General features: G+C 51.9%; 1 protein-coding gene and 1 long non-coding RNA gene across 10 annotated transcripts in view; both read right to left on the reverse strand.

The window, feature by feature from the left end:
- Positions 1–1,676: 1,676 nt before the first annotated feature.
- The window catches only part of ERICH1 (glutamate rich 1), a 65,264-nt gene continuing 55,391 nt past the window's right edge, over positions 1,677–11,549 (reverse strand). For 4 of the 9 annotated variants that reach the window (XR_012416990.1, XM_074000179.1, XM_074000176.1 and 1 more), the window contains 2 exons: positions 11,088–11,282; positions 6,926–7,396 (listed from right to left, as the gene is read on the reverse strand). Coding sequence is in view for 7 of the 9 variants with exons in the window: in XM_074000179.1 (XP_073856280.1) it covers positions 7,323–7,396; positions 11,088–11,282 (269 nt within the window). In the remaining 2 variants the exon portion in view is untranslated. Of the gene's footprint in view, positions 1,991–6,082; positions 6,219–6,925; positions 7,397–11,087; positions 11,283–11,549 lie in introns of those variants that run through there. The other 5 variants (XM_074000178.1, XM_065518719.2, XM_074000174.1 and 2 more) reach the window with 5 other exon arrangements.
- Positions 4,774–5,395, reverse strand: LOC141407543 (uncharacterized). The gene is made up of 2 exons (XR_012416992.1): positions 5,261–5,395; positions 4,774–4,958 (listed from the first exon to the last, which is right to left on the reverse strand). It is a non-coding gene; the product is annotated as an uncharacterized lncRNA (long non-coding RNA).

An 11,549-nucleotide genomic window follows, 5' to 3' on the forward strand; every position in this document is an offset into this window, starting at 1 on the left:
CTGTGCCCCACTCCCATTCCACTCGTCTCTCATGCACAGTCACACACAGTAGAGTGTATTATTTAAATACATTCTTGCAGGATTTCTATTGTTGTACGTGCCTCGTTTTTAACTCATGACAATGTTTTTCGTGACACATCCTGTCCTGTCTTACTTTCCCCTCCACGCGCGCAGGTGCAGAGACCACCCATCCACTGTGCTGTTCTCACAGTTACACCTGATCCCAACAGGTCCCTCCCCCTGCCCAGGTGGACACCAGGGGCACCCTCTTCAGCCTCCACAGATGACACACAGGGCTGTCCCTGTGCCTGCAGACTCATGGCCTGAAGACTCCCCCAAATCAGGCTGTAGAGCTGCCCACCAGGCCTGAACTGACCGTGACCACAGCCATTCTCAAGTCCTCTCCGAATGGCCTCGCTGCTGGCACGGTCCTCAAGGGACATGCCCCTCATCCCCATGGCATCTTCTAAACTCCCCTGGTTCCTTTTTCTGTTTTCTCCTAAGAGTCTCCCGTCCGGGCGCTCAGTGCCAGTGGCTGGATCCCCCTTGCAAAGCTGCTCCTCCCCTTAGAAATCCACAAGTCACCTGTGGGGTAAGGTGAGGCTTCAGGACTCTCCCCTTCCCCAAAATATCTGACCCAGTGATTTCAGCATCTGGATCATCCTTGTTGGGTTTGGTTATTATTCCCTTGCGGACGATGAACATTTTTCTAATTCTGTCATCTCTCTGTTTGCCCTGCTTTTTTGTGAGAAGTAGAGCTTTCTCCTTCTGACCTTCCCCACCTGCCTCTGGTGCTATGGACCACAAACCATGGATTACGCTGCCCTTTGTAATGCGCTGCCCTCCATTAATGACCTTGTTTGCATTGAGGCTGAAATCAGCCAGAGCTCGCCCCTGGGACCCTGTCACTCTGACAAGTGTCAAAGTTTGGGGCTTACTTGCCTCTGGAAATAGAGGACATCCCCACTCACGCTGTGTCTTTCCTGCTGCAGGTCTGGGATGAACATTTCTGCAAAGGGCCTTGGCTAGTGTTGTGCCAAACGGTGCACAGCAGTGGTTCCCAGACTTCTGGCCTCAGGACCCCCTCGCTCTGAAGAGCCCCCCGGGGAGCCCCCAGCACGCTCCAGCCTAGAAGCCAAAGCAGAAACTTAAACATTATGGATTAATTCATTTAAGATAAACAATACACTCCTTGTATGTTAACTTAAATCATGCATTTTAGTGAAAAATAATTTTTAATAGCAAACAATTTTACTATTAGCAAACGTTTAATAGAATGGGAAAGAGGGGAGTATGTTAATAGCTTTCTCAAATAAATACGGATTTTTTTTATACAACAGCAAAACTCAACAAACTGTAGTTTCTTAAAGGCTGGTTGCAATGTGGAATAGGAAACCATAACAAGAATGGTGATAGATATTGCAAGAGTTGAAGAAAGAAGAAAGAAACACGAAAAGCAGCTCAACAGTCTAAGACAGGTTTATTTTGGAGAATAAACCAGAGAGGGGCTTCTGCCCAATTTCAGTCAGGAGCCTTTTCTCTTAGAGACTAAGGGTATTTAAGAGTTCCGGGAGGGGCAGCTTATCACAGGCTAGGAATGTTTCTGTGTGGAGGACAGTCTTATTGCAGGATTGGAATGTCTCTGGTCGGAGGGGAGGTTATCTTGGGGTTGGCACATCTCTGGTCAGAGGTTTCATTTGTGGTTTAAGGTCATGCTGACATTAGCCATTAGGCTGATGTTTTGGGACTGGATTTAGGCAGTTTCTAAACAAGAACTTACAGTGGTGATGCTTGTCTAAGATGGCGACGCTCCTGCTCCGTCAGTGCAGACTCTGCCAGTCTCCCTGATGGTAAATCCAGTCTGGGTCTCTGCGGGGAATGGCATCATCGGCCACTGGATTTTGTACAGGGGCTTGATTATGGAGTTCATCTGCATGGGTTTCAGCTGAACACCAGGTGCGCCCTTTTTCATTAGGAGTGAGGGTGGAGGCTAGAATGATAAAAATGCCATGCCACATTAAATTAAAGGACTGAGTAATATGCAGGAATTCCTTGCGATAATGAGAGGGATTTTCAGAGGAAGATCCCAGATGCTGTTGGATCTGTGACAAATCAGACGTAGAGAAAGGGTCACAAACGCAAGCACTGCCTTCAACCCAGCCACTCCCGGAAGAGGAAGAATGGCAGAGGTGGTTTGACTGGCGGGCGTTTCCTTTGTCTTTAATGTCCAAATGTAAGGCGGGCATCCAGGAGGGCCCCAACCCATCCCCATAGACCACGTTTGAGAGAGTGGCTGGCATAGCCCCTTTCTAGAGGCCATTCTTAGCTCCAGCTGCTGCTACCCTTCTTCGTGCCCAAGTGGCCTCTGGCTGGGCCCGTCTTTGGCTCCCAGGGCTGGGGCTGCAGCTGGACTGCGGTTCCTGGACTTCCTCACCCACCCTCAACACAGGGACAGGAGGGCCTAGCCTGGCCCTGTCACCTGCCCCTCCTGGGTAATCTGCCCAGGCAGATTACCCGGGCAGGCCTGATGGAGTCAAATGCGAGCTTTAAAAAGAGGTTCTCCATACCAGAGGGTTCTTCTGCCACCCTGAGGTTGGCTGCCAGGTTGGAGGGGCCACAGGGCTGGGACTTGGGGCCTCGAGGAGTGGCAGCGGCCACAGTGTCAGCCGGCAAGGACACGGAGCCTCTGTCCTGTGGTCACAGGAACAGCATTTTGCTGGCGGCCCGTGGGTCCACAGAGAGGTCCCCACATGGCTACACCGAATCCCCACCCTGTACAGACACTGTGAGGCGGCAAATGGTGTCGTTTCAAGCCACTGTGCCTGTGGTCGTTTGTTATACAGAAGAATAAAATTAGTTAATACTTGTTACGATAAAAATTTTAGAATTCAGTTTCCTCCATCCCCGGCCCAAACTGGGAGGGAGCAAGAGATCAAAGAATGGCTGGGACACAGCCTGCCTGGACAGCCACAGGACAGCACTAAGCCCCGCAGCTTCCGAGCTGCTTCTGCGTGGGTTCCCTGGCTTGCTGCTGACCACGAGCGATGGGACTGCTCTCCTGGGCGGTTGCTGGCTCCAGGTTCTGGGGATGCCTCTGCTCCTACCCCAGCTCCTGGACAGTTCTCGGGCTGGCTCCAGGTTACTGGGATGTCTGCTCCTCCACCGGGCAGTGACCTTGGCTCGCCACTCAGCCTTCAGGGTTCAGGCAGTGGACAAAGGCCTAAGTAGCCTGGTGGGGAACTCACTGCACCACAATACCCTGTTGAATAGGTTTTGAGGAATTTCTGACCCCTTCAAAGCTGTACCCAACACTGGTGTGAGGCGGCCGGAGGCACGCTTCTTATGTGGGAGGGGGTGGAACCCATTCCTGCGATTCTCTGAAGAGCCCTGGATGAGAGGATACGTCACCTGGACAGCGCTCGGGGCAAGCGCTGCAGAGAGAGACAAAGCCCAGAACCGACCCTGTGGGCCCTGGAGTTTCCCGAACCCACCACAGTTCTGCCCTGGAGCCGGGCGGCAGCTGGGCCTGGAAAGCAAATTGGCGACGGGCTCGTGCAAGCCCTCTCTTCTCAGGCTCTGCAGACACAGGCGGAGGTCCCAGGGTGCAGGCAGTATTGACGAGCTCAGAAATTCTGTGCTTTTTTTCCTTCTAGGCACAACTGTCTTAATATTAGCAACCTGATGACAATTCCTCATGCTCCTGAGTGCTTCCTTCTCTGCCTGTCTTAACTGACATGGTTTACAGAAAATAAATTACATGAACTGAATGAATATTTTGCACTATTGTAGAAAATAAATTGATTTAATTATTATCTAACTTCAAACTCAGTGGAATAAACAGATTATCATATCTATGCTGGCATATTAGAGACAAGATTTATTTGCTTTTGTTTTGTAGAAGATGCATTTTCCCTTTTGGAATCAGAATGATACACAAAACGAATTAACCCTAAACTTCCACCTGCTCCCCTGTACCCCTGTTCCTCAATATTCTCAGGGTCAGGAAAGTGAATGCAGGAGGTTTCACAAAGTAAAGCCCCACAGGATCACAGAAGCAAGAAGTGAGTCTACAGGGATTCTGTGGAACGCAGGAAAAGGCTGACACATTCCCCACCGCCCCCTGCACTGGCAGGGATTCCGTGGCACCCATAGGGATTCTCTGGAACCTACAGGGATTCCGTGGCACCTACAGGGGGTTCAGTGGCACATACGGGGATTCCGTGGCACCCACAGGGATTCCGTGGCACCTACAGGGGATTCCGTGGAACCTACAGGGGGTTCAGTGGCACATACGGGGATTCCGTGGCATCCACAGGGATTCCGTGGCACCTACAGGGGGTTCAGTGGCACATACGGGGATTCCGTGGCACCTACAGCGGATTCCGTGGAACCTACAGGGATTCTGTGGAATGCAGGAAAAGGCCGACACATTCCCCACCACCCCCTGCACTGGCAGGGATTCCGTGGCACCCATAGGGATTCTCTGGAACCTACAGGGATTCCGTGGTATCCACAGGGATTCCATGGCACCTACAGGGAATTCCGTGGCACCCATAGGGATTCTCTGGAACCTACAGGGATTCCGTGGTATCCACAGGGATTCCGTGGCACCTACAGGGGATTCCGTGAAACTACAGTGATTCCGTGGAATGCAGGAAAAGGCTGACACATTCCCCACCGCCTCCCCACAATGGCGCATTCACTTGCAGGGGATGGAGGAGGTGGAGATGGTTCATCATTAAAAGACACAAGTGGGACGTTAAGAATAGTAAAATTATGAATTTGCCAATATTGAATTTATTTTCATATTTGCCAAGCACGTGCTATTAATTAAGAAGCATTTAGGCTAGGCACAGTGGCTCACGCCAGTAATCCAGCACTTTGGGAGGCTGAGGCGGGTGGATCACCTGAAGTCAGGAGTTCAAGACCAGCCTGACCAACATGGAGAAATCCCATCTCTAGAAATAAAAAATACAAAATTAGCTGCGTGTGGTGGCGCATGCCTGTAATCCCAGCTACTCGGGAGGCTGAGGCAGGAAAATCGCTTGAACCTGGGAGGTGGAGGTTGCAGTGAGCCGAGATGGTGCCACTGCATTGCAGCCTAGGCAACAAGAGTGAGACTCCATCTCAAAAAAAAAAAAAGCATTTAAATGGGAGGTTTGCAGGCTGGTGCCTCTGAGAGCCCAGGTTCCACAAGGCCATGGAGGTTCTCGGTGGAGGCAGGAGTCTGGCTTGGTGTCGCTTCAGCACAGGTTCTTACCATGGGACAAGGGGCTCCTGGCCACTCCCACGCCTCACAGTGACTTCCGAGTTAGGGGAAGAGAAGGGAGGGCAGGGCTGGGCAGGGCGCCCTGCAGATGACCACGGCTCCCCTGAGGCCGAAAGACGGTGGAGCAGCAGCACCTGCAGCTCCTGCCTCACGTGTGGCCTCCCGGGAACGCCCTGTCTGGAGCGGCCTGCGTCCTGTCCTCGGGCGACGCTGGGAACAGTGGCGTCCACTGCCACACGCCTGTGCTCCGGGGCCTGCAACATGCATCACGCTGGGGATACTGCATGACCACCAGATCCCAGGGGACCGTCTCCAGCGCCAGAAACATCCCTGTTTCACCTGCTTCCAGAAGGTTCCAGCTTGCGGAAGAGACGTCGCTTAGAGGCCTGGAGGGAACTGGCAGGACAGGGGGCAGGGGGGATGTCAGGGCTTCCTTCCCCTCTCTCCACGCTGCCCACCTGAGCATCAGCTTTGGGCAGGGGTGGTCTGGGCTGATGTTCTGCAAAGACAGAAGTGGACAGCAACCCCCGAGCCGCCACCTCCACCCGTCAGAATGGCCCTGATCAGCACTGGGGGTGTGAGGGGCCCAGCAGCCTGCATGGCAGCCCCTCAGAATGTCACCAGCATCAGGTGACCCTGCAGTTCCACGCCCCAGAGGAAGGGAGACGAGCACCACACAGCGCCTGGGACATGGAAGCTCACAGGCGGGACAGGGCACACGCGGGTCCTGGAAGCTCACAGGCGGGACAGGGCACACGCGGGTCCTGGAAGCTCACAGGCGGGACAAGGCACACGCGGGTCCTGGAAGCTCACAGGCGGGACAGGGCACACGCGGGTCCTGGAAGCTCACAGGCGGGACAGGGCACACGCGGGTCCTGGAAGCTCACAGGCGGGACAGGGCACACGCGGGTCCTGGAAGCTCACAGGCGGGACAGGGCACACGCGGGTCCTGGAAGCTCACAGGCGGGACAGGGCACACACGGGTCCTGGAAGCTCACAGGCGGGACAGGGGACACGCGGGTCCTGGAAGGCACAGAGGGTTGCTCTCACCACAAACAGGACGAGCGTGGTGGTCCCGGCAGAGCACGGCAAATGCATGTGGTACCCTGAATTATGCACCTAAAAATGACGAAAATGGAGTTTTATGTATGTTTTACCGCAATAAAACTCTTCATAGACAGAGGCACTGCCCACTGCCCTCACAAATGTTGTACCAATTGACTGATGCTTTTTTTTTTTTTGAGACAGAGTCTTGCTCTGCCGCCCAGGCTGGAGTGAGCGGCGCCATCTCGGCTTCTGCAAGCTCCGTCCCCCGGGTTCCCGCCATTCTCCTGCCTCAGCCTCCCGAGTAGCTGGGACCACAGGCGCCGCCACCTCGCCCGGCTACTTTTTTGTATTTTTAGTAGAGACGGGGTTTCACCGTGTTAGCCAGGATGGTCTCCATCTCCTGACCTCATGATCTGCCCGCCTCGGCCTCCCAAAGTGCTGGGATTACAGGCTTGAGCCACCGCGCCGGGCCTGACTGATGCTTTTAAAACTTAGTAATACCAAGAACTGACGACTGCTTCTATGACAAAAAAGAAAGTCAAACAGGAAAAACAGGTACTTGATATGATTCACAAAGTAGAGAAGAGAAAAAAAGAAATTCAACTGTAATCAGACTAAACTAGAACATTTTAATGCCCAGAAAGCTTTCTTAAAACAGACTTTCAGATACAAGGTGATTCAAAACTTCATAAAAGTATATGAGCTTCAAATGATACAGTTTAACAGAATGTCCATTTTCAATTTTTACAATAATTAGAAAAACAGAATCACGTTTTATGTAGTAATTCAAGACATATATAATTGCAAATCGGTGAAAAATTTCCATTTTACCCCAATTTCTCATCCGAAGCCTCAGATGGCACGTTGCCCATCAGAAACAACACGTGAATAAATAATACAGCAGAAACGTCTTTCGAGTTCCCAGAGAACTAACTCTAGGCCCATTTCACATTTGTCTTTCATGTTTTTTATTAAAGAGGAGCTCTTCTTAAAGAGATATTCCATTTTAGTCACTGCTCTTCTCAGGGAGGATATGTGTGATCCAGTAACTAAAGAAAGCTGAGATTACTCTGGCATGGTCTGGAAAGCAAAAAACAGAAATAAACAAAAAATAAAACAAAGACAAAAAGAAAAATTGTAAGTTATTATTATGTAGACATGAGCCTTTGGGCCCAAAGTGAACTCCCAAATAATCTAATAAAATGCAACTCTGGCATAAAACCGATGTTGAAAGTGACACATTACACCTGCTAATCACACATTATGTAATCCGTATGGCAACACACTGGCTCAGTTATGAATATTTGTATTTCACTGGGGCATGAACCCTTGGTTCACTGGCTCTATTACACCTGCACTTCAAAACGTTACAGTGCAATATTACAGGCTTAAAATCAGACCTGAAAGAAAACCCACATACAAACTGAAATGAAAAGGAAATAGAAGTTTATGTCAAAGGTGAACAAGTAGAAAAAATTCAGAAGTGGAGCCGTGAGACAACATAGGACCACGTGGTGCCCACGTTGTGAAACCAGGGCTGCGGCAGCACCAGCCAAAGGCAGCCGAGACACCACATCGCGACACCACAATCACCCCTGATGTTACCACAACCCTCAGGGCTTGCACGGGGGGGCTGTGGCTCTGACCTCTGAGCCCGCCGGTCCCCAGGGTCTGACCTCTGAGCCCGCCGGCCCCGGCTCTAACGTCTGTGCTCACCGGGCTCACGGCAGGACACTGGCTGCCAGTGAGGGCTCTCCCCAAAGTCAGGTTTTACAACTTGTCAGAGCACCAAATGCTGCACCTAGAATCTGCTGCTTCTGAAGTTTCCAACCACAGAGAGCCAAGCTACAGACCACAGAAGCCCATCCATGCTCCCCGCCCAGGCGGGCTCCATCCCGCCCAGGGGCAAATTGCCTGAGCTCTGGAAATCCCCAACAGTCGGGATGATAAAAATCTAATTCCCTCACGGAGGGTTAGAGGAGGGTGACAATCCCCAGCCCTTCTCAGTGCATGTGCGAGAACACTCAAGGAATGGCGGCTACTACTGATGAGGAGCGTGTGTAACAAAACGTCACAGACGCGGGGGAGCTTCGCCCTGACGCTGGCATCCCAGCTGAACGCAGCCCCCACGACTGAGGAAAAGTAACTGCTGAGCCAGAGAAGCGGGAGAGGAGACACGATCGGCGGAAAACACCCACACCTGCTTTTAAAATGTGATTTCTGTGCTCATCCTATGGAGGTGAGAGACACAGTGACTAATTAAATTCCTAAGCTAGTATTATGGAAAAAACCCTTAATTTCAAAAACTATATGCCAAGTCTGCATTAAACAAATACAATGTGTGAAAACGAAGCTTCATTGTTTATACAATTTTATTTCATAAAATAGCTTGACGTAGAAAAACCGTAAGCACATATCCTACAGAACTCAAAGGAATCCTTTCTTAGAGAAAACAGATTCCTACACACAGTTTAGTTCTATCAGTGGCTTGACGTAAATGTGTGTGTATACAAAACCTGTCCGATGAGTTTAATATAAGAAACCAATTGTTTTAATATTGGGGGTTCTGCTAAATTCTTCTGATGCAAAAAAGAATTGCCAAAACTCTTTTGGTGCATGACAGAAAAGCCTCAAGTGTGAGAAACAGAACACAAATTTAAAAAATTAAAAATTTAAAATTGCTTACTTTCATCTCTCATAAAAATCTCCTACCAGTTTAACATAATAAAATTGGTTTTTTTGCGGTTTGAGATAAATCTTATTATGGAAATCTAAGTTTGTTAAGTACTTGCTGTAAGAGGCCTGACGACCAACCAGAAACAGAGATGCCGGCCTGGGGCCAATGCCGCCCTCTCTTGCACACACAGGTGCCACCTTCCCCGTGGGGCTCCTCCCCTCTCCTCCACTGTCGCCCGTGGGCCCTGCGTCCTCCTCCAGTGTCGCTTCTCATGACCCCTGGCCACGCTCCTGGTGGGCGTCTGTACTCACTGTCCCTGATCTCTCTCCTCCCTGCACTCCGGGCCCCACGGCCCTCTTGAGCCTCAGAACCCGAGGTCTGACTGGCGCCTGCATAGCCACCCAGCACTATGCTCCGGGCAGTGCTCTCACCTCAAACCCGATCCTTCTGGGAGCTCCTCCTCCTCCTCGCAGTGACCTGGTCCTCCCAGTGCCTCGCCGGCCACTCGGCAGCTCCCACTGGTTCTACCTCCACAGTCCACCCGGACGTCGGCTACAGCTGCCTCAGCCGTGGCTGCACCTCGGTCCATGCTGCAGGCCCCTCTCAGCAGGTCCTCAGCAGCACCCACCTGGTCTCCATTCTCCATGCCCTCCATCCAGCCTCAAGATAATAGCCCAGAAGCCTCACAGCCTCCAGGAACCTCCTGTCTCTGCGTAGAAGCCCACAAGGCCGCACATGCCCAGGGTCCCATGTGCCTGGTCCTGTCACCTCTCCCCCTTCTGAGACTCAGTCAATGCACCTGGCCCTGTCACCCGCATCCCCTGGTCCAGCCACCAGGCTCCTCCCATGTGCCTGGCCCTGTCACCTCTCCACCTTCTGCACCTTCTGCGACTCACATCCATCCCCTGGTCCAGCCACCGGGCTCCTGGCAGCTCCCCAAACACACGGGTTCACCCACCTCAGCGCAGGTGCACTTGGCTGCAAAAACACCTCCTCTTCCCACTCCTCCACAGCCTCATCTCCAGGATCTACCTGCAGCTCTACGACGCATCTCACCGTGTATCTGGCTTCTTGTCCTTCTTTTCCAGCTCCTCAGCCAGGGAGCGAGTGCCCCAGGGTGGGGTCCCTGCCAAGCTTCCTCAGTGACAGGCTCCACAGCCCAGAGCACCATGCAGGGCAACACACAGCCAACACCTCCTCGACGGAGGAGGGCGTTCTGCATAAAGGCAGCTCCTCAGGCACCCACATGCTCTGCACGCCGATGGTTCCTGCAGCCCCCGGCTCCCTGCACCTGTGCCACGGCGTCGTCACACCACGGTGATGTAATGCTGCTCGTTATCTGGCTTCTCTAACATGCTGGGCTTGACCCCTCAGCAACCCTGGGGGTTTCCAAGCACAGAAACCACCCCCGACACTTACTTTGAAACTCCCTCCATGAAATCTGCAGACTCCTTTTCTGGGACGGGTGCCACACACTGGCCCTGGGCCAGGTGTGCTGCTCTGCACTCAGTGGTGTGCAGGTAGGTGAATGGCTCAACAGCCTGGACTTCAGATTTTCAGCATTTGCCGGTTTCTGTGGCCTGAATACCCTCACCACAGCTTGTGTCACCACACATGGCATCGGGAAGACATGAGCACAGCCGCCCCAGCACACAACAGTTTGCATGAAAAGGATGCCCGGTGAATGTGGTGGAAAATAAGTCATCATCACCACGTCACGGGTTCAATAAGGTACCAGACAGTTGGAAGCCAGCAAAAATTTACCATCTACCACACTAGTAGCGGAGAAGGAAAAGAGGAAGAAATGAATTCACTTCTATTGAAACTTAGGAAACTTTGGCTCCAAGAGTTGACAGCTCCCAAGTCTGGAAACTCAGACTGCACATGCGTTTCTGCATATATTATGTGAAATATTTTTGTATCAAGCAGAGATGCAGGAAGCCTGTTTCTCGGTGGGACTCCATTCTCCCACGCCATATGTGCAGTGTCATATTTTCCAGCTCATTGCTGTTTTGGTGGCATGTGAGTCTTTTAGAGGCAAACCTCGATGAGAGTAGCTTAAGCAGGACCTTGAATAAATCGTGCGGTACTTACCAGGAGGCATCGTGCAATGTTCTGGGAACATTTCCAGAGCGCGCTTCAATCTCTCAGTATCTTGCAGAAGCAGCAGTGTTTTCAGGTGGTGCAGGATGGACACGTCTGAGGGCGGCATGCTGTGTGACGCAAGATGGCCCAGCAGTTCCTCAGCGGCATCGGCGAGGGCGGCTGAAGCTGCATCTCTGGAGACACCTACATAAAGTCAGTTTTGCTTGGAAATACAGTTTTGTTTTTATTTCTACAAAGATAAGCTTTCCTCTCTTAAGGAAGGCCTCAAACCTACGCTTCCACATAGAACGAGATGTCTGGGAGATGAGAAGCTACCGGAAGAGAGAATCAGAACAGAGCTCAGTACAAACACCACTGTAGGAATGACCGTGGAAACTGGGCCTGTCTGTGCACCTGTCCGGTGAGACGTCTTCCCTGGCCCATCCACACGTCTGTCTGGTGAGACGCCTT

The sequence above is a fragment of the Macaca fascicularis genome, chromosome 8 (assembly GCF_037993035.2).
Source record: "Macaca fascicularis isolate 582-1 chromosome 8, T2T-MFA8v1.1".
NCBI classification, from domain to species: Eukaryota; Metazoa; Chordata; class Mammalia; order Primates; family Cercopithecidae; genus Macaca; species Macaca fascicularis.